This window comes from Harpia harpyja, chromosome 6 (assembly GCF_026419915.1).
Source record: "Harpia harpyja isolate bHarHar1 chromosome 6, bHarHar1 primary haplotype, whole genome shotgun sequence".
Classification (NCBI taxonomy): Eukaryota; Metazoa; Chordata; class Aves; order Accipitriformes; family Accipitridae; genus Harpia; species Harpia harpyja.
This window is the reverse complement of record NC_068945.1, coordinates 55,067,266-55,094,302: the sequence shown is the minus strand read 5'-3', so window position 1 is coordinate 55,094,302 and position 27,037 is coordinate 55,067,266. Positions and strand designations below refer to the sequence as shown.

The 27,037-nt window shown below is 40.4% G+C and overlaps 2 protein-coding genes across 2 annotated transcripts in view; one reads left to right on the top strand and one right to left on the bottom strand.

Moving 5' to 3' along the window:
• Positions 1-7,224: 7,224 nt before the first annotated feature.
• Positions 7,225-25,982, top strand: HBP1 (HMG-box transcription factor 1). The gene is made up of 11 exons (XM_052789452.1): positions 7,225-7,326; positions 11,628-11,820; positions 12,900-13,134; positions 14,034-14,166; positions 14,963-15,074; positions 15,200-15,312; positions 15,649-15,805; positions 16,367-16,511; positions 18,940-19,269; positions 23,132-23,273; positions 24,888-25,982. The coding sequence occupies exons 1-11, from the start codon at positions 7,312-7,314 to the stop codon at positions 24,903-24,905; spliced, it is 1,593 nt and encodes a 530-aa protein (XP_052645412.1). The 5' UTR covers positions 7,225-7,311; the 3' UTR covers positions 24,906-25,982.
• COG5 (component of oligomeric golgi complex 5) overlaps positions 25,200-27,037 on the bottom strand; it is a 194,938-nt gene continuing 193,100 nt past the window's right edge. Inside the window, exon 22 of the mRNA XM_052789451.1 lies at positions 25,200-26,836. Within this exon, the coding sequence (XP_052645411.1) occupies positions 26,722-26,836 (115 nt within the window). The 3' untranslated portion in view covers positions 25,200-26,721. The remainder of the gene's footprint in view (positions 26,837-27,037) is intronic.

Here is a 27,037-nt window from a genome sequence, read left to right as displayed (position 1 = left end):
GTTTTGTCCAAATCATTATATCCTTCATTAGTCAGCACTTGGGATTTCTCCTGGATCTTTTCGTATGTACACTTCAAACACACCAGTCTTCATAATGTTGCAAGTGTTCATCCTAAGAAGGAAATCATACTGATTTTTAATGACCTTTCAAAAAAAGGTAGATAGTTCTAATAATTTTAAGCAATGTGATGTCACGTTTACCTTATGAGACTATCTGTGTCCATACTTAGATTACCTGATGCATCTGTTACTAAGGACTTGTTCATAGTCAGGTCGCTAAAGGAAGGGGACTTCGGCAATTAGTTGGCACATACGTGTTAGTTTGTTTCTCTCCTCTCTTCCCAACATCACTAGTGATTTATAATTCTGTGGATGGTTTAAATGAATTTGACAGATGGCTAAGTTCTAAAAGGGCGGCGGGGGGGGAGCTCCAGTGAGTTTGTTGAAAATATGCCCCACTGGGTGAGGAGTGAAAAGCCTGAGAGAAATCCTGTAAAGAAAGGCATTCATGGGCTCACATGTTACTAAGCAAGAGAATCCACATGGCAGCAAATGTTTACAAATGCCTTAACCGTGCGAAAAAATTCGACCGCAGCCCTCAGTTGATCACAAGACACAAACCCTGAGGAAAGCAAGCTTCCTTAGTCCTGGTGCTGATGCTGTCACTTTTTAAATGTCACTTGTTTGTGCTTCATGAGATTTCATTCAAGCTCATCTGGAATAAACACTTGTGAAATCATTCCCTTCTCGATCTCCTGTTTGAGGTCCAGAAGTGACTGATTGTGGAGGTCTTGGGGCAAAGCTCTGAAGAGCATTGTGAAACCAGCTACAACCTAAACCACTGTCATTCCATCTTCTTTCCTCGTGTTGTCTTTTGTATGCAGTAAAGACTATTCTGGTCCTTACCAGAATGGTGGGTTTGGTTTTGGTGGTTTCTTTTTGTTTTGCTTGAAATGTTTGGTGCTTTAAGCTTTCTGTAAGGTGACTCTGGGACAGTTACGTCACAATTTGTGTCATTTTGTAGTTTATGACACACTCTCCATGGCAAGCATTATTGTTTTTCAATATCAAGAGTTCCCAGATGTGCAAAATCAGTATCTGCTGGTTATCCTTCACAGACCTGGTACATGAAATTCCTAGTCATCTTTTTTCAGACACTTACTGCATCTGATAGCTTTTGCTGAACAAAGTGCTTTGCTGAAAGTCAGTTTGCCACAGCATGGACATTCTTACATGCTCTTGCTGAAGTTTTTATGTTAGTTCAAAGGTCTTTTTATCCATTCATACACGTGATGGTTATAGGTGTGTATTTTTCTGGAGTTTCTAAGATACTTTCCTGTGTCTGTAGTTCTCAAATAAGTATTACTGCAGTTTTCTCTGGGAGGAATTGCCTCTTTGTATGCTGAGTATGTACAGATCTGTGCTGTTGACTGTCCTACAAAATTTGGGATCATTTTCAAATCATTCTGAGAGTTGTATTTCCTTCAGATATATACCAAGGCTGTTGCCAAGTTCATCATCTACTTTGTGGCTCAGAAAGATGCTTAACAGGCTAGACACTCTCACTTCATGGACCAAAGGGAAGCTGAATAATCTTGGTAGGATATGAAAAGCCCAAAGAAAATTACATTTTAACATTGTCTCTTTCCTCACCCCATTTCTCTCTTTCCCTCTAAATTATCTTTATTTTGACAGCCAGGTGAAGAGCCTGTGGCAGTAGGGGGATGTAAGGCAAGTGGAGGGACTGGCTGGGTCCGTGCTGGGATGCAGTGGTCTGGTTGACGATGCAGTGTTCTGGTTGACTGGGCAGTGACTCTCTCTTCCTCATCTCCTTTGTCCCGTTCCTGTCCCTTCCGTGATGGCAAATCAAGCTGAGCTGGAGTGCAGTAATGGTGTTGCCATGGCTGTGTGAATACTGTGGGTAGGGTTCTGTATCTTCCTTAGAACTGGTAGAGGTATATGTATGTGTAGGGAACAGGGAAGAGACAAAGGCCAAACTATTACATGAAAGAAACTGTGCTCAGTCAAAACCATGTGAAAAACTCTGACACTAGGTTATACTAGGCCATTGTGATGGTATCTGCTGACTTAACCTTTTCTTATTGAGGTAAATTAAATTAGGACGTCCTAAAAATAGTATCATGGCATGGTATGAATACTTTGTCCTTTCTTCTGTGACGGCATTGAATTATTTCAGCTGAGCAGCTATGAAATTTTGGGAAAGGATAACACTCTGTGCAGGTCTCTCTGTGGAGGACTAATTCCCTGGCAGCCAAGCGAGCCTCTGGGACCTGCTCCCCCACATCTCTGAAGATGCTGGAAACTCAGTTCTGATAAATATCTTATTTGGAAAAAGCCATCCAACTGATCACCAAACTATATCTTCTTTTTCTCTTTGTTGCTTTGTCCTTGTGGAGTCAGGTGGTGTGACCATCTTAAGCAACTTTAGCTTCACTGTACCTTTAGTTTTTGGCTGCATCTGTATGGTTATATCTATCGTAGGAAATTTTATTTGCCTGAGTCTATTTGCTAGTACTGAGGCATTGAATGACCAACATTCATACTGTTTTCCAGTATTTGTGTGGGCTCATTTATAAGCTGTCTTAGAAGCTTTTTTTACAGCTTTCCATATGGGGTGGCCATATGCAGATGGCCAACTGAGAATAGTCCTTGGCCTATGGTAGCTCCCAAACCGTATCCAAAAATTATTTGCTATTGGCCCACACAAAAACTATGCCAGGGCTATTCTAAAAAAAAAAAAAAATGACAGTACAGATGATTGTATTCCAGTGCCCAGGAACACTCCCTGGCATTTGAATTTACCAACCAGCATAGAGGGAACCTGTAGGTCATCTGTAGTCTCTTCTTGTTTTTTCTGCAAGCTTTGAGTTGGGGTAGAGGGCTTTCTTCTTTATCGCTCTTCTAGATTGTTTCTTGATACGTCAGGTCTTTCTTTTTTCCTGATACTATTGTCATTTTTTGTCTTGCTCTATCTTTGTAGGTGATAAAAGTTTAGCTAAAACTGGAGTCTGTGCCATAATGACATGAAATAAATTTCTCATTAATTCCTGACCTGTCTTGGAAGAAGAAAACACCTCTCTGGCCTGTTCTTTGTTCTGTTTCTCCCCAGCTTGAACCACGGCAGGAGGGGAGTGAATTTTGCCTTCCAGCACTCAAGAAAAAAGATCTTTTCTGGGAGCAACAAGTCTTCTGTTCCTCTGCTATGCGTTCCCAACAGCATCCTCTGTGAGGAGATTAAAAAGGTGAAATGGTGGGGGTGGGCATGCTTAGAGCTGTCATTAGGAAGGTGGAGAGAGCCAACCACCATTGCAGCTAGCCACAAAAGGCTGTAAGAAGAGGGAACGAGTACAAATAGTCTTAGGAGATACAGAAGTCATTGTGAAAGGAGAAAACTGATGTGAGAGCGTCTGGCAGAATGGCTGCAGAACAGAGGCCTCTGCGTTGGGTAGAAGTGGAAGCTCTGGTGAGCAGGGTTGCTCTGATGTCTGGGGAGTGTTCAGTTAATTACTGAGGTTGGATGTCTACATGTGGATGTGAAAGCTCCTGTAGCAGAATTAAAATAATGATATGCTGTATTTCAGAGAGTCAGCAGTAGCAGCTGTGTCGTAAGGGCAGGACAGGACATTGGCTTTGGACAGGAGAGATTGAAAGTAGAGGTAGGCACAAACCCAATGTATAATATATATTTTACTAATATGACTTTGACTGTAATATTATGCATTTTCTAAATCTACCTTGTGGTTTCTTAACTTTGTGGCTGGCAATTTTAAGAGGTATATAGGTAGGATGCAAATTTATCTGTATCTTTATTTTCTGTTTGTGTAGTCTCTCCTGCTTATTTTGTGCTTCTGGGTAGCCATCTGTAATGTGACAAGAACTCACAACTAACACTTCCCAATCCCCCACCTTGTTTTCTACCTCTCTTACAACAGCAGAAGCAACTGAATCAGCACAGCTACCAACAATGTCCATGTTGGTATTGTATTGATTCATTCTCTGAGCACCCATTCATTTTGAGCATGGAGTAAGGTGAGGTAGGGTGTGTGGAGGGGGAGTAATGATTTAATTAGAGACTAGGCATACAGAGCAAGGAGTATGGCATTGACATAATCTTCATTCTGAAATTTAGAAGATACATATTTGACTTCAAGGGGGTTAGTAAGTAAGCTTTGATACAGTTTTATGTGTCGTGCTGCCATCTACTGCATGGACGACCTGTCCTTTTACTCATTTTCTCTTACATTCTCACTGAGTAAATGTTAATTTACTGTATGCAAAGGAGAAAAGGTAGATTTGAAAATAAGAAAGCTGTTACGTGTCTGTTTTTAGAACCTCAAAACAATTCAGACACTCATCTTTACACAATGTTAATCTCAGTCCTAGGTAGGATTCATATTTTTGTGCTTTCTTGGTATGTCATAGATGGTAAGTGTGATATCGAGGCTTTAATTCAGCAATGGTATTTACTTGTCTAGACCTGTACCTGGAATCTGGGCCAGTGGATCTCAGAGGACTGGGCTTCACACCTAACACTCATGTGTAAGTTTTTGTAGAGAACTGTGAACCTTCATGGCAAATAGTGTTAATATTTAGTTTGGGAAAAATGCTTTTTGTTTTGGGTAGAAAAAGTACATAGTAGAGTGGAAATGTGCTCCATAACAAGGTACAAACCTGTAGGCCAACAGTATTTTTCTGAAGAATCTGATGGTGCTTTAGACAGGATTTCATATTTTCTGTAGCTTGCTTGATCCGGCCTCTGCGTTCTCCACTTTCCACTCTGCAGCAGATGGAGCTTTCGGAACACTAAACTGTGAGTTTTACCTTGCACGTGGCTGTACCAAAGCAGAGTAGCCTATCTGCAGAATGGAGACATTGGCATGCACAGGTCTTCTGCCAAGCCTCGATCTGGAAATGCAGGGTCCGCAGTAAAATCCATTAAAAACCCAAGAAGCTTGGGTCTCTCTCCAAAAAGCCTAAAGGCTGTTTAGATGTATGAGGGTGATCAAAAGAGAAAGGGGAAGGGGAGGAAGGAACACAGCTTTGAAGTTAATTTTATTGTGGAGTGGTGTAAAAAAGATGAATCCTGGTTTACCAGTTTTCAATTTATTAAAAAATGTATTTTAGAGAGAGGATGCCATGAAAGCTTTCTTATATAAAGATGTATTAGTTATTTAGGAAAAGCCTGAATTCTAAATATAGGAAAAAACTGAGCTTATGGGATGTGGGGTTAGACAGTTGCTATTATAATAAGTTGTCTAGTCACTTAATGGTTGAATCTCAACATTAATTTTTGGATTTTTCCTGGAGGCATTTATCCGAATAACTCTCATGTTTTTAAACTGGGAAAATGATCTCTAAAGGGTTGATTTGTTATGTGATTAAGCACAGAAGATTTTTAGTTAAATTCCATGGCATTGGTTTTTCTACTCTTTTTATTTTTTTAAGCTAAAATTGCACATATACATATAAAAAGTAATAATTTCCAATTCACACTGCAGAAGATAATTGCATGTTTTTTTAAAGTAATGTCTCTTTTCAAACAGTGCCTATAGATGGTAATGACTTTACTAACAGGCAAGCTATTACTTCTTGGAAAAGCCAGATCTTAAAACTGATGTGCCAATGACATCTGCATACCGAGTGTGTTTTGATGCCAAGCACAGTGTCGCTGCGTGCGATTTAATTTTTTTTCTTTGCAGTTGCATTACCCTTGTAGAACTGTGGAAACAGTAAAACCAGCGTTCCCTCTAGTGGCCACTAAGCACGTTTCATGGGACACAAAGCTTGCAGAGAACTCCAAATATGGAACCATTTCTATTTAAATTGTAATAGTTAACTGGGTTTTGGTTTTTGGTTGGTTTTTTTTCCTCGCACAACTATGTTAGCATGCCTGAAAGTCAGAACTGTTGTAGATACCAAATTACAACAAAATCTCTGACACAGGATTTAGGACACATTCACATGATTGGGATGATGTTGAAAATAGGTTAAGGAGGAAATGCTTTATTTGGAAAAATCCCAACAGTTGCAAAATCTTGAAAACTCTCCATCGGTTTGTGAAATCCTGTTGATTATTTCTGAATTGTGCGTGTATTTGCTTTGTATTGGATCATAGATAGTAGGTAATGTATTTTATGACGAGGATTTGGCCTCAGGAGTCCATTCTTCCCCCTGCAGTCTCCCAGAACTGCTGCGTTAAGTGGGCAGATCCCGTAGTAGCTGTAGTCTCATTCCTCTGTCAGTAAAACAGAAGTAACGTCGAACCAAACCAGGTTGTTATTTTGGCAATAAATGCATGGGAATGTCCGGGAGACACCGATGGACTGATAAACCTGCGTGGATTTAAAAAAAACACAACTATTTATTTCTTCCCCACCAACTTGTACTTTGGACCTAGGCTACCAGCGATGTCTTTTTAAAGAGACGAAGCGAGGGACGAGGCCGGAACGGAGACCGACGGCCGCTGCTGACTCATTCTCTGACCTTTACCGACTTCCTTTAACCTCTGCACACCGCAGTCTTTATTTGGCGAAATGCGAGCGGGGCCCGTTGCGCAACAGCGTTTCGGAGCGCTAATTAACGGCGGTAACTCACGAGAGGTACCGGGCGCCCCGGGGATGTTTACAGGCGGGCCCGCTCACCCTTTCCGCGCCAGCGCCCCGCCGCGGAGGCCGCCGCCATCTCGGGGCCCGTGCCTCGCACGGCCCAGCGGAGCTGACGGAGGCAGAAGGACCCTCCCGCCGCAGGAAACCGGGGAGGCCGCTCCTGCCCTGCCTCCCCCGCGGCAGCAGCAGGCCAGGCAGCGCCTCTCCGCCCTCGGCTTTGCCGCGGGGGGGGGCCGGGGCCTTGACTGGCGGGCGGCCTCGGCGCAGGCCCCGGCGGCCGGCCGCGGGTACACGTGTCCCTGTGACTCTTGTTTACTATCGGCCGAGCGCCGCGCGGGGCATCCTGGGGGCTGTCGTCTTACCGCGTCCAAGCGGGCGGGCGGCGGCGGCGGCGAAGACTACAGCTCCCAGAATGCCTCGCCGCGAGCCGGCGGAGGGATTGGCCAATCGGGGCGCCGTCTGGGGCTGATTGATGTGCAGCGTGGCACAATCCGCTGCGCAGGAGAGCCAAAACATGTCCGCCCTCCGGGCGGATTCCTGATAGGCAGGCCAGGCAGCCAATAGGAAGCGGCTACGGCTTGAGCAACGCCGTCTTCGACCAGTCGGCGACCGAGCACCGCCAGGGTGCGGCGGGGCTCCGTTGTGGGGAGGAGGCGGGGAGGGGGGAGCCGAGGGGAATTTGGTAATGGCGACGGGTTTGGTAAGTGCTGCAAAGTTTGGAGCTGCGGCTTTTGGGGGGCTGCGAGGCCCCGGCGGGGGACGGACGGGGTCCGCCGGGCCGGAGGGCAGCGGCGGCGGCCGCGGGCCGAGCCGAGGAGGCCGCCGGGTCCTGGCTCTCGGCGGCGGCTGGAGCCCGGGCATTGTTTAGTGGGCGCCTTTCCTCAGCAGCCCGGCGGAGCCGCCGCCCTGCCGGGCCAAAACCGCGGGGTGCGCGGGGGCGCCGGCCTCCCTTAGGGCCCTTCAGCTGCGGCGCCAGACCGCGGAAGCTAGCGGCACAGAGCCGGTGTCCCCCTCCCCTTTTTTTCCCCGGGGAGCGCGCGCCTGCCCTGGTCTGTCAGAGCGAGGGCGCTCTGCCCCGCCGCGGGGAGCAGCGGCTGTCTGGGGTACGGGGGCGGGGAACGGGGGCAACTTTGAGCCAGGCGAGCCCCGCGCCGGCACGGTTGGCGGCTCCGCCCGGGGGTAACGGCGGGCGGCGGGGTCGGGGGGGGGGTCGCCCCCGCCGCCTCCCCCCCCGTGGCCGGGCCGAGCTGTTACGCAGTTCTGAATGAATGGGGCCTTGCCCGCATGCGCGGTGCCGGCAGAAGTTTATAAACAAGGGCAGCGTCCAGGCGGGGATCACATGACGGGCGTGTGCGTCGGGGGAGCGGGGGGGAGCTGGGGGGGGGGGTTAAGCGCGCTCCCGGGCGCGGCCTCGGCCCCGGCCCAGCCGCGGGGCGGTGCGGGCCTGGGGGCTGCCCGGGGCCGGGGCGGGGGGGCTCCCCTCGGGCCGCCCGCGGGTCACGTCCTGATGCGTGCTGCTGTAAATACCTTCCTTATGTAATGGGTGTTTGTTGCGCGACGGGCGGTTACGTGGTGTGAGGAGGGCAGTGCTTCCTCCGCGGCCCTCCTGGGGAGGGGGGGAGGCATCCGATGGAGTTGGGTAGAAGCTACGGTTCGGCCTGTGTAATGCTAAAAGGCCGTCTCTGCAAAAACATCGTGAATCACGTTTTGTGCTCCTCTGAGGCTGTGCCTCTGCAGCGCTTTTCTGGCACAGCTGTGCGAGTCGGGGAAGTGGAGTAGGATCCTTGATCAAAGCAGGCGTGCAAATAGAAGTCCCTGGTGTAGATCCAGTCTTGCCAGTATGTTGTGTTTTGCTTGGAGCAGCAGTTCTCCGTATTAAACTCCATCCAGTGAATTGCTACAGGCGTAGACCTTGCCTGAGACTTCAGTGGTAGGTTGGGGGAAAGAAGGCAAATACCAGGAGGAAAACCACGGGAAGCACTTCTACCCAGGCATTCCTGCACAGTGTGGTTTGGGTGGACGCTGCCCAGTTCCCGCTGAACCCCTTCTCAGCCACAGTCTTTGTTTACTTTTGTCCCAAATTTGTTTTTGTCCCTCAAAATCAGGCGTGGTTTAATTAATAAGTTCTTTGTTAATATTGCCATTTGTTTTAGCACAACAAGCTGACTGACTTTAAAGCACAAATTCATAAATAAATTCATTTAGCCTCTAAAGAAAATGGTAGTAGTTATAGTCCTGCGAAGCAGACTTCTAGAAAACATCTGTCGCAACAAGTTTTGAACGTGAAGTTGAATTAAAAAAAAAAAATCTTTACAAGCTAATTAATGACCATGCCCCTTAATGTTCCAAAACATTGAAAGGCTGAGTACAAGAGAAGCACATGATGTCCAAAGCAGGCTTTAATCAAGTAGAATAAAAAAATTGAAAAGTAAAATTGGGCACGTTTTTGTTTTTAATTCATTTGTTAGAGGATCTTTTGGCTTTTGAACATGGGTGGCTTTGGTTTAGAGAAATCCTTGTGACTTGGAAGAGCAATTCATTTCTCAAACTAGTATCTTAATTGTCAGACTAGCGTGCTGTATCGGTACCTTATCTCTGACCCTCAGTGTGTTGGGATACCAGGACAGGTACTTTCAAATCTTGGCAGCTGGCAGGAAGGAAGGAGAAGGTAACATTCCCAAAATTAGTTAGCTCATTCATTTTGGCAGGAAAATGGGAAAGGAAGAGAGAAGAAAATGGAGGGAAAAACAAGGCAGAAGGGGGGAAAGGACGGACATAGACAAGCTAGAAAAACAAGGAGTGACTTTTCGGAGTTGATTACTTGGAGATAATCATCAAGGTCCTGACCTGTGCTACTGAGGTCTGATTTTTCTGTTCAGAAGTGACTGAGTTTTCTGCTCTTGTAGTATTCTGTAATTCTACTGTTCCTCATGGGTGATAGAGGAATAATTTGCATTAAAGATGCTTCTTGGAGGTGAAATACACATACCATTGATTGATAGTGCATTTGATTGTGTATTCTTGTTTCTCTTACCTTCCCTCTCCACCTCCTTAAAATCAGAATCACACTGTTGTGGCTTTTGTAGTAGTGCCATGTGAGTAGAATCAAACATCTTTTAATGTTTGGAATGCAAGTTTTTGTAAGTTCTGTGTGTATTTGAAAGGTGAGGAGATGAGAGGGTTAGAAATTTTCCAGTAAAAAAAATTTACTGCTTACGTCAGGCCTCTTCTGGTAGGGCCAGTATGTATTTCAAAGGGATATGTCTGAACTATGTTATGTACAAGACAAGTTGCAAAAGGAAGGAAACAAATTCACAGAATGAGTAAAAATGTGGAGTATTGTTAATCTTGGCTGTATATACACAATACCTTTTAACTGTTTGTTAAAATAAAGCTCGTTTTTTTCCATAACTGTTATCAGATGGCTTTTTATGCATTACACGAAGGGAACTTGTAGGGTGATAGGCTTACTGTTTCATATGAAAATATTAGAGTTTTTAGCTATTGTTTGTATTTCTCTAATGTGGTGCATAATAGCTTACTTAGTGGACGTGCATGTGGTAGACTTTCGAGATATTTTACTTACTAAGCTGTGTTTCCTGCTCTTTTGTGAGGAACTCATGATTACTTTTTCAGTGGCACTTCATTGAAATGATCGTGTTATGGTAGCTTTAATTCATCATCATCCGAAAAAAGCAGTAGATAACCAAATTATTAAAGACTGGATAACCTTGTTTTCCAGCTTTTAGAGGCAGTGGTTGCATAGGATAATCACACAGTTCTCTGACTGCTGAAGATGATTTAAAATATTGGGTTTTGATATAAATGTTACAGTACTGGGATTTGAGGAAATAACACTGCAGTGAAATCTACTAGCAGAGGCTTCTTTTTCTTTCAATTTACAACATAGTTAATGTTAGCAGTCAAATGTGTTTGAGACTATACCTACAGTTGAGATAGCAAGGGATGTGAAGGGCAGTGAAAAAGGCTTCTGCAGATACGCTGGTGGTGAAAGGGTGACTAGGGAAGACACGGGCCTGATGCTAAATGGCGTAGGAGACCTGTTGTCAGAAGTCTGAGGATGATGTCTTCTTTGCTTTAGTCTTTATTTGCAAGGCCTGTTTCCAGGTTCTTCAAGGCCCTGGGCCTAGAAACACGCGTTTGATGGAGCGAGGTACTTCTTTGTCTCTGGCAGAGGAAGAGGAAGTTAGGGGCAGGCCAGTTCAGTGAGCCAGCCATGCACAAGTAGGTGAGACTGGATGGGATGTGTCAGGGGAAGCTGGCCAGTGTCCTCATGAGGATGGTCTCCAAAAGGCAGTGGATTTGATGGCGGGAGGGCTCGCAATAAGTGGAAAAAAGAAAATGTCACACCTGGCTTCAAGGAGGAGGATGTGGGGAAACTACAGGCAGGTCAGCCTAACCTTAGTCTTCAGGAAGATTGTAGAGCAGATCCTCCTGACAGCCATGTCTGGGCTCTTATAAGGCAAGAAGGTGACTGGGAATAGCCAGGACGGATTACCCAGAGGCAAATCTTGTCTGACCTGTCTGATTGCCTTTTGTGATGGGATGTGTGGCTCAGGGTACCAGGTGAATGTTGTTTACCTTGGCTTGAGTGGTGCTTGAGGAGATGACCCCAGACTCTTGGAGGCAATGGGCACATGCTGTGGTAAGGGAAGTTCAAAGTGTGCATAAGGAACAACTTCTTTACAGCAAGAGTGGTCACTGAAACAGGTTCCTGAGAAGTGGCAGGGAATCCCCATCATTCAAGATACTAGAAACTCAAGTGGCCAGGGCCCCAGTCAGCCTCTTTTGACTTCAGAGTTGGCTCTGCTTTCTGCAGGGATTGTACCAGATCATCTCTAGACGTCCCTATCAAGCTAAGTTATGTTGTGATTCTCAACAGATTATGGAGGATTTAGGTTCTGGTAATGAAGTAGCCTGTCAGATGCAACTTAAAACAGTTCATGTGTATACAAATTTTTAACCTCTGTCTCTTTAAAGTCAGATACTTTGGAGCATCCTAACATGGTGTGGGAAGTGAAGACAAATCAAATACCTAATGCAGTTCAGAAACTCCTTCTGGTAGTGGACAAGAGAACTTCAGGGATGAATGAGTCACTGGAGTTGCTGAAGTGTAATGAAAACTTGCCCTCTTCTCCTGGATATGCATCCGGTGATGAACACATGGAACTTGGTAAATTACTTTTTCAGAAGCAGCCAATTTCTGAAGTTTGTTGTAGTTTTTCTGTAGTGAAATTACTGGAAGCTGACTGAGATTACTGATTTTTAACTTAAGTAGGGCAATATGACAGTGAATTGTGACATCTGAAGGTCTTGTTTTGCAGTCACTTTTCCCTTTAACCCATTTCCAGTTCTGACACACTGGCCAGTTGACTTAAATGTGTTCTTGAACTCAGAGCTACTGCTCCTGATCTCCAGAGGAGCTTTTTTTTGGCACAAGAATAACAAACAGAAAGCTCAAGAGCTCCTCCTGAAGGGAAATTATGCTGCTTTAGATCAGCTGCAAACAGAGTTTCTGGACTAGAGGAACTTCAGTTCTTACATACTGGAGAAAAATAGCACATACATTAGAAAGTATTGATATAATCAATGAAATAGTAACACATTTAGTTGCAGTCATGGAATGATTAAGAATAACGATACTTAGTTACACAAGAGCATGTAACACAGACTTTTGTTAATAAGCTGGGCTCTCTTCTGCTATTCTATATAATGCAAAATCTGTAGATTGTTGATAGGAATTCACCCCTACCAGGCTGTATAGGCAGCTTTCATGACTTCTGAGTTATTTAATTCCAGTTCCCTGGTGGAAACATGGAAGACTTTTACCTTGTCCAGCCCCTGACGATAATTTTTAGTCTCACACCTGCTAGGACAGATTAATTTAGTTGCGTTTTGTTGAATGTTTTAGTATTTCAGTGAAGCATGTTGCTACTTTTGCATGATTCTGTGGTACAATTCTGTGTAAATGAGTCAGTCCAGTAAAAACTTTAAAACCAGAACTACATTTTTATCTAGTTACTTAATGGTTTTCTTAAATTGCTTGTTTGAATGTGTAATGGACTAGAGATGTTAATATTTCTGTGGCCATTTTGTTAGTATGATGAATAGGGTTTGTGAAATGTTGGTAGTTGTGGTATGAGAAAATAAAATTAGTTGCTTCATTGTGGTTCCTTTTTTATTTGCAAGATTTGGTGTCAACTAGAATTTGTCAATGGGTATAATCATGGTAATTTGTGAATCTGTTCGTAGATGATCTTCCTGAACTACAGGCTGTGCAGACGGATTCCACCCCACCTGCACTTTTTCAGCTGGGTGCTGATGTTTCACATCAGGAATGTTCGAGGCCTTCATGGAACCAACATACCTCAAACAGCAATTCAGAAAGTGCTTATTCTTGTGAGAATGGGGTGAACTGGTTGACAGAATTAGCAAATATAGCCACAAGTCCTCAGAGTCCTTTGATGCAGTGCTCTTTTTATAACAGGTACTGACATTCATTTTGATTTTGAACTCCAAGATTTGTAACACTATGTCTCCAGAAACATTTCCTTCAATCTTCACGCCTTTTGACTTTGAACTGGAGCCCTATTTTTGATCTTTTTATATAGTAACTTCACTCTTCTGCAGAAGATTGCACAGGACTCGTTTTGGAGCCTGTTGCAAAAGCTGCTTAATTGCCAGCCAGAATGAGGTAGCGTGGTATAAGGACATTGCCTAACCACAGAAGGCTCAGAAATTATGGGCATTTACCTCATGTGAAGGAGCAGATGAAAAATTAAGATGAATTTGTTACGTTAAATTCTTAATACTTACTAGTGCACTGACTTTAGATTTTTTTAAAAAGAGCTAATTGGAAATACAATGCAAAGTATTTTTTATTGATACTGTTTCAGATTTGTGATCTGTAAATTCCATAAGGCTGTGAGAAGCAGTGTGGGGGTGTGAGAAATTTCTGGGCTTCACCTTTTATTGTACGGCTTTGGACTTAGGTTTATAATAAGAAAATTAAATGCAGTACTGTTAATGCAGTTGGGATTTAATCATTAGGACAGAGCAGATGTCTTTATGTACTCTTTAAGAATGCGGTATTTGCTTCAAGATACTTGTACAAACTTCAGCATTGTGCCAAGGAGATGCTGTTGTGGAGGTAGTACTGTCATTTGGGTGGTATATAGAAGCTATGAAGGAGTTATGCTAAATACTCCCTTTGCCTGAGCTTGCACCCTTTAATCATTCCATTTGAATGTTGGTGTGTGGAAAGTTTATTTGGTATTCATCTCATGCAAACAGAAATATTTGTTAAATAAAAGCATTTTAGAGTAATGGCAGCTAAGTCCTGTGATGTCTTAATCTGAGATATTTTAAAATATTTTTCTATTGTAGATCATCTCCTGTTCACATAATAGCTACAAGCAAAAGTTTACATTCCTATGCACGTCCTCCACCAGGATCCTCAAAGAATGATCCTAACTTCTCCAAGAGTGATGTGGATGAAACACCAGTCAGACATGAAAGGGTGAGTTGTTCTGAAACATTTCTAAAATAAATAAAGATGTATGAGTAATGGGTTAAGCTTTTTGGAAAGAGAAAGTAGTTTAAAAAAAATAATCTGTTTAGTTCTAATACAATTTCTATTTAAGCTAGATTTTCCTGTTACTTTTTTTATCAAACACAGTAGGCTTGTAGTGCTACATCATAGAGTCCACATTTTTGTGAAGAGATCACATTCTAAGAAAGCTCTGCTTCATTTGTAGTTCCTTCTATAGCAAGCTTTAAGAAATTGCATTAACTTGTTTGCTGTCTCGAAAACGAAATATGGAACCATCTCCTTCTAGATGCACAAAACCTCTCAATCCTGCTTCTCCCTTTCCTGTGTATTAATTTGTGTCTGAAACTTGTCTGTTAAAGACATTGAGTTTTTCCCAGTGATTTATCTAGAACTGACTTGGCCCTACAGCTTTCCAGTAATTTGAGCATAGAGTAACATGTGCTTTGAGTGGTTCTGTGGATAACCAAGGAACAATAGCTTGTAAAATGCTTGTACCTAAGCATAAGGTAATCCATAGGTGTGAAATGAATCTTGGAGAATGAAACCCCCAAATTTCAGATGGCACATTTCAAGAAAAGGAGATAAAAATGCTCCATTCACATTTATTGCATTCCTTGAATATTTCTCTTCATGTTCATTTCCTATTAGTATTTGAGGCAGAGTGGTGACACAGATGCAAATTAGAAATGTGTCTAAAGACATGTAAGACCAGCCCTAAAATCTTCACAGTAAAATGTCAACACCATTTTGCTTTTTTTAATAGGCGAATAGTGAATCAGAATCTGGCATTTTCTGCATGTCGTCACTTTCAGATGATGATGATTTAGGATGGTGCCATTCCTGGCCCTCAACTGTTTGGCATTGTTTTCTAAAAGGTAAAATAACGTGTATCATTGAATAAGTATTTGGTTTGTCTTTTTTTTTTTTTTTTTGTAACACAGACTTTTTTACATAACACTAATCTTTTTTTCTTTTTCTTTTCTTGAAAAAAATCTATTAGGCTCTCGTTTGTGCTTTCATAAAGGACGCAATAAAGAATGGCAGGATGTTGAAGATTTTGCAAGATCTGAAAGCTGTGGAAAAGAGGAAAATCTCCCAGTGAGTCCTTACAAGGTAGCTGTTAGTTGTAATAAATTCATTTCAATACCTGTAGCAAGTATTTAGTTTCTTCTGTTATCCCTGTACCTTTACTGTCTCAGGAAGACAGGTTTATACTAAACCTGTCTAGAGCTGATCACTGTACCATTTAAGTATCTTGCTGTAAAGCAGTTGAACTGAATTCATTTCGGGATGTTTCGAATGTTACATCATCTTTATTAATTTCTAGTGAGATCACTTAGAATGTTGGTATTTTTTAATATAATATAAGATGATGAATATACACCTGTGGTATACACTGGTATATGCTTTTCTTGGGAGAAAGGTTTTGAACTGTGTGTATGTTTACAGGGCTATGGTTCTGATGGTTTGAAGTTGATTTCTCATGAAGAAAGCATTTCCTTTGGTGAGTCAGTGCTGAAGCTGACTTTTGATCCTGGCACAGTGGAAGATGGCTTGCTTACAGTAGAATGCAGACTTGATCATCCTTTTTATGTTAAAAATAAAGGTATGAAATACTAAAGTATACTTGGTTGTATATTAAAAAGTTCTTAGAAAGTGGTTGCAGATTTTATTGGTGTCCCACGTTGCTCAAGAAATTGGTAAAAGTAGTGTTGTAGAATCAATTTACTATCTTTGTAAAGAAATCCAGAATTTGAACAAACAAAACTGTAAAGCTATAAAGCTACAGAAATACTGCATATCTCTTAAGGAAAGATTTGACCAAGTATATAAATGGAGCTCAGGAAGGCAGAAAAACGGGGGGGGGAGAAAGGAAAGCTGCAAATAGGGGAGGCTTTTCTCACTTGCTATACATGGAACTTCTGATGATAAAGGTTTCCAGGTTTTGATTACTTTTTTTGCTAGAATAAGATTTTACTTGAGATAAAAATAAACTATTTGCACTAAGAATTCCCTGAGTAAGTGTTTCTGATTTTTCTTTTGGGTGAAAGAAACTACATCAGAACATTTTTATAAAATTATATCATTTAGAGATATAGGATTGCTCCAGTTAAGACCTAGAGAGATTGTCTGGCCGTTTGTCTAATTTAACTCTTTACCACTTCAGGTTGGTCATCTTTTTATCCAAGCTTGACTGTGGTACAGCATGGCATTCCATGCTGTGAAATGCATCTTGGAGATCTGTGTCTACCTCCTGGACACCCTGATGCCATTAACTTTGATGATTCAGGTGTTTTTGATACATTTAAAAGGTAATTTTTGGATAAAGTGGCCTCAGTGGTTCTTGTATTTAATGAGTAGGCACCTTACGTCTACAAGAATTTGAAGCATTATGTAGAGCAAAGAGAGAATACTTTTCGTAAGACAAGATAAATGAGAGGGAAAAGTGAAGCCTGAGTACTAGGAAAGCTGTGTAATTATGTGCTCTGCTAATCTGCAAAGTAATACCTTGGAGTGAAATAACTTTCCAGCCCCTTTTTATGATAGTTTAAGCCAGATTAGATAAAGCAGTAAAAATGTATGTATTATCTGTATAAATTCTTCAGGTAAAGTGGGTTATGTTTGAAAAACCTAGTACAGTTTTCCCACAATAGTATGTCTGCCAGCTATTAACTTGTGCTTCGTATGCAGCTATCTATCTGAATTATCTGAGTAGTTTCTTAGTAATAAATGCATGTGCTATGGCTTTAGAATACAGTACTTTCGTAGTTCTTACTGGTTTTGTATATACTGCTTTTTGTAATTCTTTTCTAATATATCAAATTTACCTAACTTGCGAGTTTGATTGACTTTGAGGTTTGCTTTGCTTTGAGCAAGAGGTTCAACCAGATGACCTTCAGAGGTCCTGTCCAACATAAATTATTCTAAGATTCTGAGGAAATAGTATTACTCATAAAGATTTTTCCATACTATTCTGAGATTTCTAGGTTTAGTAGAATCCATCTTCTCCTATGATGTTAGCTCCTTTTTAGCATCTGTTTTTAGTCCAGTTGCTTTTTGGTTTTTTTACAATAGAAAAAAATGAATTTAAAATACTGTTTGCAGTTGAAGCCCTAGGAGCTCTTGTATGATTTCAGTCTGGCATAGAGAGTGAGTTCAAATTGCTTGTCTTCACTCATTTGCTGTCTGGGTTTTTTTCTTCTTATTAACTCCTATTCTGAACTTCATATGTAGAGAGGTGTTAAAATCATATTTACATCTCACTGAAGAGACTGGACTTGTGGCTCCTTACTTATCCTGCAGCCCAGCTGCATACTGCCTGGGCACTTCAAATACCTTGTCTCTCTTTCGGGGCAGAAGGGATTAAGTCACTGAGAAAGGAGCGTGCAGAAGCAGCTGTGGTTAACAGGACAGAAGAATTAAAAAACAAAATCCTGTTGCTTTGTTACGGGAAGGAGATTAGGAATAGGAAGGGTGCTGGACTGTTTGTAGAACAGAGAGGTACTTTCTCATTATCTTGTGACCTTGTCTGCAAGGTTGGTGGCATTATCTGTTCTTCATTGCTTTTTACTTTTCTAAGGGATTTGGGAGGCTACTGTTCAGGCTCCACCCTTGCTTTTGGTTCCGTCCCACAGAAAGGAGCTGCCTTTGCAGGTGTGGGCTGGACTACCACTTGCAGCATTTCATTGATAGTAGTTCTACTTCGTGTTTGGAAAAAAGCTCTTTGAAGCCCTTATTTTTGCCATAAATTATGTAACTATAGCCCCATTGAGCAGTGGGTGAGCGGAGCCTTAGAGTTATATATGTTTTATGTTTATTTTGTGGTGGTAACTTAGTTTTTTAGATTTATGATGGAGTAGCACCTTTACAAGTGTGTTTTCCCCATATTGCATGCTAAAGACTATATATAGCCTGTGGTTCCTAGACTGATCTGCACACACCTGGAGATGATAAATAGTCTGTGGAGTTAAACTACTTCTGTAGTGGTTAGAGATTAATGTAGTTGTTGGTCAACAAAAAATTACAACAGTTTATGGTATTTTCAGGTCTAAATTGTATGGAAACAACTCATCTTAAGCTGTTGAAATACCTTGAAATATCGAGGAATCTCACATTTTTTTGTCACTAGAGGGCAGATGTTTGTCAGCTTTGAATCAAATAGTATGCAACACCATGGGTCTTTAAACAATTTTTTAATCTCAGTGGAAGGTTTGTCTGTAAAATAATAACGTATTTAACTGCCTAGAGAAGTTATTTGTACAATAGTGTATATAATATAATTTATTTTAATATAGTGGTTTCATATTTGTAATTAATATATATTTGCAAGTGAACTCAATGTTTCCTCTTCCCACATCAGTTGTCCCTTGCAGTACCTATCATTCACTGACTAGATTTGATTTATGATAAGGACAGAAGCAGAAAGAAAGAAGCTTATTTCAAAACAGGATGAAATTTGAAGACAGTGTGTAATTAATTGATATACAGTTGGGAGGTTGTAGTACACAGCAGATCTTGCAAAGTTGCAGTCTGCCATCACATTGAAAAAACTATTAATTCATCTGCCAAAATTTGTTCTGTTTTTTTTTTCACACTGACATCTGCATCAAGCAGAAATCATTATGTCACACAAAGGAGACCAGACTACTAGACATGTAGTGCAGATGAAGAGTGAACAGCTGTTTAGGGATTTTATGTGAAAATTACTTGATCATTTTATGATATGTCTTTTTCTTGCAGTTATGATTTTACACCAATGGATTCCTCTGCAGTTTATGTGCTAAGCAGCATGGCTCGGCAGCGTCGCGCTTCTCTATCTTGTGGAGGTTCAAACAATCAAGATGCTGAGAGATCAGAATGCAGTAGTAAAAACTGTGCATCTACTGCATCGCCACATCTTTCCTCCAATTCTTTGTACAGCAAAGCTGGCAAAAGCCACAGCTCAGGGACTGCAAGTACTGTGAGTGCCACTTCTCCAAACAAGTGCAAAAGACCAATGAATGCCTTCATGCTTTTTGCCAAAAAATACAGAGTTGAATATACTCAGATGTATCCAGGGAAAGACAACAGGTAATGGTACAAAATTGTAGTTTTGTTATTACTGGTGAGCTAGCAGAGTATCTCAGTCCCACCTTTAAATTTAAGTGGACAAAATTTTGTATTTGAAATAAAATGCGTGTATATTGCTTTAAGAACAAGTTTTGAAAGATGCTAACACAAAGCTTAAGTTATGGGCAGACTTCAAATGTTTACAGTACTCAGTAAATTTGACACAAGCCATTTTTGGCAAACTTAACCTTCTGAGAAAGCATTTGGGTAAAGCAACTGACACATATATATATATATATGGGCAGTCACAAATACACAACAGTCTTTGTTTACACTGGGGAGAGAAATGTTCATGGGGAAAAAAGTACCCAGCTCTCTGCTTGTGTGTTGTAATGGAAAAAGGGGATTTCTGGTTCTTCTAATTAAGTCTTGACATAATATTGCAAATTCTTCAGTGAAGTTATTATCATTTTTTCTCAGTCTGTGTATCATATTAAATAATGGAGTACTGATTGTTAGGATATCTGAAAGATCTTAATCCAAACAGTACATTGCCAAATTTTGCTTGTCCTAAAGGCATTGAACAATCTGCTGAAACTTGCAGGAAGAATCGTATGACCATGTGTTTGGAGGAGGGTTCTTTATAGGTTTGTTCTTTTGGTTTTTATCTATATGCACATTCATGTCTAAACATTTTTTCATAAAGGTCTCCATTATATATGTTTTAAATAATCTTAATATTTTATGCCTATTGGGCATATGTAAATATAAACTAAAACACATGAACATGCACTGATCTTATGATCAGATTTTTTGATGTATATAACATTATGAAAGCTGTTACTGTAAAAATTGCATTGTCGCATAAAAATTCTAGCATTAAATCTGGTAAAAACTAAAGATGACAGGGCTTTGAGAGGGTTTTGGCTATTTTACAACGTTCTACTAAGGAGGCTGTCATGGTGTTGAGAAGTAAAATCCTACCATAGAAATAACCCATCCTTAAATCCCAGCCAGTCTTGTGTGTCCTCGCAGTGGTGTTCTGCAATGTTTATGGTAATTTCAGTGAAGCAGATCTGCTGCCTTCAAATTCATTGCAACTATCAATGAGAAATTGAACACAATGTCAACTAGGAAAGTTTATGATGGTTATATATTTAATTTAAAATGCTGATTTCAAAGGGATGCTGTGAACTGGAGCTGCAGCTGGATGGATGTGAAAAGTAAGTCGAGTATTTCAGTGAGCAGGTTTACCTTGAAGGAAAGTGATGACAGTTACAAGTAAGCTTCAGAGTGCACTGCTCCCTGTCCCATTTGGAATGCAGTGCATTTGGATGCAGTTTCTTGGCATCCATAAAATACATTACAGAAGAAATCATAAAAGTTAGCGATAATTGATTTTTATAGGCATTCAGCTACTGTTGCTTAAGTGTTGCTGGGGCATTTATTAATTTAGCTGTTTGGAGGCAACTCTCATGTTCTTTAAACGTAAGCGTGTGTCATTTTCAGATTACCGAGTAGATCTTACAGTTGGTTATGTGTAGTACCCATTCCTGTACACTGGCGTTCTTATGTTTGCTACAGTCGTTTTATTTTTCTTACGCACGTAAGAAAGGACAGAACATGAGGTATTCTGAGTTAAATGGTCTGTTCTGAGACAAAGTAGCTCAAGCCATGTCAACAAGATAGCAAGCTGCAAGCATTGGAAACACAAGTCAACATTCACATGATACTCAAAAATACTGTGGACCGTAAGACCGTACTTGAGAAACTGGTGTTAGAGTAGCACTTGTTTCTTTTCTAGATATTCTCCCTGTAACTGTAGTTGGAATTGATTGTGCATTCAGAAATATTTGAATAATTTGAGTAGTGTATGTTCTAAAGATGAAGAAAATCACCTGAACTATTAACAGCATTTGTTGATGCTGAACATAATTACTGAGTAAACTTGAGGCATTCTCGACTACTGTTTGACAATTTGTTTTGAATTAACTGCACTATAAGGGATTGCATCCTGCACATTAGTCTTTTGCTAAAATGTTGTAAGGTATCTTACCGGCATTTTAAGAGGACAGAGGCAGTGTACAGAGCACTGCAAAGTTCTGATGAGGTGAAGGGCATCTAAGACAGTGATGCAGTAGGGTCAGGTTTTTTTACATTTTTCTAATCAGGAGAATTAGGTCTCCGTTACGTTGGGAAATTTCTCGTACACATCTTTTTTTCCATCTCAGTGGTTCATTCATGAACTGTTTCCTTGGAGAAATGGAGCTTTTGTCTCTGTGTTAGATTTTTCAAGCTTTTTGAAACATACAGATCTGTACTCGCTTTCTGTGCCTCAGTGCAGTATTTCCTGTGGAGGTATAAAATACGTATTTTTGCATTTGAAATACAAAGATTTTGTAGTGCCTTTTTACTTGGAAATGCAATGGCTTTTTCAGCAAACCTGCACTCTCTGAGTCACCATGTTCTTTCCTGGGGGTATGAGTGATCCAGTACAAACTGGGGACCGAAACCAGACAGGCTTCTGGTGCTATTAATTTGCCTCTGGATACTGCCAAAACATGAAAAATCTGCTAACTGAATGGGAGTGTGTTTACTTCTGATGACAGACCAAAGATACCTGTTCTTAATTTGGATAGAAAATGAGAAATTCCATTGCTAAAGAGACAGGCTGTGCAAATGGATTTGATGTTGATGGGATCTGGTTGCAACTTGAGGAGTTTGCTCTAAGGAGTCACCAGAGCATGTGACAGCACAGGCTTCACGGCAGCCCCAGTGGAGTTCTTGCTGTGCTCTCTGAATGCTCTGCAGCTCGTGGAAGCCTGAGTGGTACTACACGGCCTTGCAGGATTAAAATCCATTTTTTTGGTACGGTACAGAAAAGCTTTCAGAACTGCAGTATGTGAAATGCTATGGAAATGGTTGATGACACCCTGCTCTTCTTGACTCTTTTAGAAAGCCTATGAATAGCTTTGCTACCAGCAAGGAACTTCTTAATATGATAAAGCAAAGTACTTAGTTGTATACACCTTTTTCTTAAAGCTGGTCATAGAACTTCCATCACTGTAATCTGAAGCCAAAGCTTACCTACTCAGTAGTTTAGTAATTGTCATTGATAAAAGAGCTGTTGTTCAGAGATTTTAATTCAGCTAAAGGATGGAGTTAAAGCTTTAATGGAATATTGATCCAGCATTTGGGAGTGCAGTTAAGCAATATGGCATGATAATACGGGGAAATATTGTCTAAAAGACATCAAGTTTATAAGGAATAGGAAAGCAATTAATTCAGCTTCTGGACATGATGTTAGAACAAATGGTTCTTTTTGCATAGGAACGGGAACTTACCAGTATGTTCTGCCCAGTGTGGATTAAAGGTGGAGGAAGCTACACACATCTATTAAATAGACATGGGGGTTTGCAGTTAATCAAATATTTGTTTGGCTGAGGTCATATTCAGATCATTGCCCTAATTATTAGAGAACATATTTTCAGCAAATCTGTCATATGATCTTGTAGTACGAAAGTAGAGCAAAACAAATGTGAGTTACCATTTGGTGGTGGTTTTTTTAACATCTCTATTTTGCTGGTTTATGCGAGTTGCTGTGTATTCAAATATATACCCTTTGAAATGTTAGAATGTGTGCTGACCCATACTCAGCTAACACAGAAGTCTCAGCTGTTTAACTGTTAAAAGAATTATGAGAAGATAATCAGAAACATGATTGTTAAAAAAAGATTTTTTTTTAAAGATAGTTGATTTCTTTTGTGTGTATTATTTCCACGTTTAACTTGTGTCTTCTTTCAAGTGCTGAGATAAAAAAGAAAAAAATAAGGGGATTTCTTAACACACTGTCTTGACCGTACTGTAAACATTTATCTTGCAGAGCCATAAGTGTGATACTTGGTGACAGGTGGAAGAAAATGAAAAATGAAGAAAGGCGGATGTACACACTAGAAGCCAAGGCCTTGGCAGAAGAACAGAAGCGTTTAAATCCTGACTGTTGGAAACGAAAACGAACAAATTCTGTATGTTTGTGAATTGGTCTTTTTCTTTATGCAGTTAAATGTGTTCACAGGGTAGCTACAGTGGGTTTTGTTCAGGATAAACTCTGCTGTCTGCTTCTTTCTTGGTAGCCCAAACCTTCATTTTATTCCCCTGTACTGTGTAACCTGCTTTTGGACAGTTGGCAAGAGACAAATCAGGAGAGGGTCTGTTTCTGAGTATTTTATGAGAGTTCATGAATTCTGTTGCACTGAAAGTTGAGTGTGCTTGTGAAATGCAGAGGACAGGCATGTGACCTTTTGTTTGAAGTAACTGAGTTTATAACGTTGCACCTAAATTACATCTGTCCATTCCCCTCAAAAACACTTGAAACTGATTCAGTGTCCTTTTTCTTCAGTAAAAGCTTTTTCTTTACCATTTTCTATCTTTTTTACTCATGATTTATATCAACATATATGAATTTATTGAGGGAGCAAATTAATTTTTCTTTCATTAATCCCTTTCATTTATTACTGTTTTAATTGTAAAATAAATATAATAGATAACACTTCTGTAGGGAAATAAATTGTTTTTCACTTTGTAGAAGACCATCAGTTTAAGAGTCTGCAGCAATGTATTAGTAGGTGGTGGATGTATTTATTAGGTAAGATAAGGGCTTTCAAGCTAATACATCATGTAAAGAGAACATCAAAAAAAAGGATATTCTGCCAACCTATGTGTTCAGCTAGAAGAGTAGGTTGGAAGGAAAGATCTGCTGAAGTGCGCAGAATGCTGGGTCCTTTCATCAGCCATTTTATGCCTGGGTAGGAGCATCAGGTGTGGTGTGGGTTTAAGATTTCATCCTCAAATTACTCCCTTTCCTTTCAGGTGTAAATGAGGCTACTTTCTCAAGACCATATGCAAGTGTTGCCCTAAGACTGAGTAGGAAATGCTCCAACACTCAGTTGCTGCTTATTGCTGTACATACTTGGTGCCGAGTTTTCAGTCCCTTGTTGCAGAAGGTTTCACCAAATCCCAGCTGCTAGAAACAAGCTGTTTTTCTGTTTGCTGTATTCTATTTTAATGCACAGTGACAGCTTCTGTTAAAGTTTTTTGTGGGTTAAGATAATACTGTTTGTTTATTCTGTTTTTACACTACTGCAGTCTTGGATTGCGAGATCACGTTCACTTCACATGTACACCTGTAAGCTTCAGGGAACTTGGTGGAGGTGTCTGTGTGTAACTGAGAGGAATAGTGATGGGTTGGCCTTAGTAAGAAGGATGGTTTTCTTACCCTTTCCTTGTCCTCAGGGTCTTCAGGCCAAGGTAACAGTATCTGTAGAACCTGTTACCTCAGTGTTGCAGCAGGAAATACCTTTTTTAATTGTTTTATTACAGTGAACTACGAATTTTGTTTGCAGCTTGGTTACCTTACCAAGTAATGATGGTGGACTCCAGGCTGTGACAAAGAAGTCTTGATGGTCTTTTGATGAGCAGGGGATAAAATTCTGTTTTGGCCTTTTGTTTTCTTCTGAATAACTGACCAATGATTACAAGTACTTGCGGCTTTCTAAACAAGAGTTTGCTAGAACTAAGATCATGTCTACTTCTCCTTTTCTTGGTAACCGCTAACCTAGTTTTCTCTTCTCTTTTCTCAGGGCTCACAACAGCATTAAGCCAGATTTTCCTGTTAACTCTGTATTTACAAAATGGCTGTTGCTTGATGGCAAGAAGATGCAAGGTCTTACTATTTGTTGTGACTTTGACCATAAAATACTGGCACCATCAAGTTGGAAATGATCTAATATGAGTGCAGATTTGCTTTTTACAATAGAAAAGTAAGCTAAAACTATCAACATTTTAAACCAAATTGCCTTATTTTTCTTCCAAACTTCATATATGTATCAGGTAATACAGGCTTGAAAATGGATATCCTGTGGTGCTAAAGTACTTTAGAAAGAGGCGAAGGAGATGTGTATAAATGTTTATTTTTAAAAGAAAATGTACAAAAAGGGGAATTTTAAAATATGTAACAGCTGTTTATATACATTGATTCTTATTGCTGATTAATATGTATTGCACAACCATATTATTAATTACGATTCTGGGGCCTGGGATTTTCTGAAATGGCAAAATGTATTACCAGCCTATAGCTTCCCAGCCTGCCCGGATGCCAACAAGTTACCGAACATGTGGTAAACGGAGAGCATAGTGTAATGTATCATGGGAGCTGCTTCTTGGGTTGCCACGTATAAAATTTGTATCCACAAGTGAGATATTTTTGCACCAGCTGGCACTAGTGAGAGCTGTTATTTCCGGTGGAAACAATGGCCCAGGACAGGATGAAACGAATAAATAGCGCTATCTCAAGAAAAATGGTGCTGCTGATATCGTCACCATCATAGCTTTAACTCTTGTTTTGTCTTTGCCACATATTCTACAATATTTTATTTTGCCATAAGACATCTTTATGGTGGGGGCAAACTTTGCACTTAACTATACGTGCAACACTTGCACTTTACTTTTTTTTTTCCTCCAACTGTCTAAAATTAGAGCAGCTGCATTAGGATTACACTTGCTTCTGCTGTGAACTTTTACAATCGTGGCTTTTCATGTACTAAACAGCTGTGTGGTTTTTTTTAAGAATCACAACTGTAAATTTCAGTTTATGACACGTGTCTACATGATGTTGCCCCTAAGATTTTTGCACACTATATTCTTGTATATTATTTCAAATAAATTCATTAAAATTTGGTGTTGTGTATTTTATAAAATGAAGACGACTAATCATTAAGTCAGCCCTGCACAGATGAGCACATTCTGCACGGAAGTCTTAACATGAACCCATCTGAAGTATATTCTGATGCTTTGCAGTTAGGTCGCTGCTGAACAATTTCAAATACCGAGTTCAGGATTGGATAGTCAATGTGCTTTATTACAGTTTAAGCAAAAAGAGAGTTGAAATCAATATAAATTATTTCAAAGCGAATAGCAGTGCAATAGAGAATCATTTATGTTATTTATAAATATTTTTCCTTGTGTTAAAATTAGTGATTTTTTGATGGAAACTGATGATTCTAGCGTTTCAAAAGTATGATTTTCTGAGTAAGGCTAAAATATATCTAGCTGTTTATACTTACAGGAAAAGAGCTACTTCCTTATTTGAGATACTCAGCAATTATGCTGTAATATTTGAGTATAATCTAATTTTATACCTTTCTAAATTCAAAAGGAATGCTAAAGAATGATTCATTTTTATTAGATGTAGACTTACAGCACATAAAAATTGTACGATTTCCTTCTAGTATTTGTGTATAAATAAGTTCCTGTGACGTGAACGCAAAGCAAGAAGACAGAAGTTTCATGGATGAAGTAAATACATTTTGTTGTAAAGCTTATGTATTTGGGAATAATTTACATTAACCATAACTATATATGTGGCACCAAAGATCCATGACTGTTCCCTGTTTTGAGAGAGTAGTCCAAATATGTTCACTGAAGGGTTGACATGGCTTTCTGCAGCAGCTGAACCATTATAGGATAGACTGGTGCAAACTCCTTTCCCTCTCTCGTTCTCACTGATTGAACATAAGCTTCCAGTGCACCACTAAAAAAAAAAAAAAATAAATAAAAAGTAGCTAAAGCAATTAAATATTGTACAAGTACTGTAAGTTCAGGATCTGCAACTGAAATTAATTGCCGCCTTCCCTACTACAGAAGTTTCCTCAGATGATCTTGCATGTCTCTGTGGAAGGAAGGAACAAGAAAGGCCTTACAAAGCTCTACAAATTGTTTCATGATCTTTCCC

Excerpts from the sequence above, each read along its gene's own strand:
- HBP1 (XM_052789452.1), top strand. Across the intron at positions 14,167-14,962 it reads CACCAGTCAGACATGAAAGG|GCGAATAGTGAATCAGAATC; the intron begins GTGAGTTGTTCT and ends TTTTTTTAATAG. Across the intron at positions 19,270-23,131 it reads TATCCAGGGAAAGACAACAG|AGCCATAAGTGTGATACTTG; the intron begins GTAATGGTACAA and ends TTTATCTTGCAG.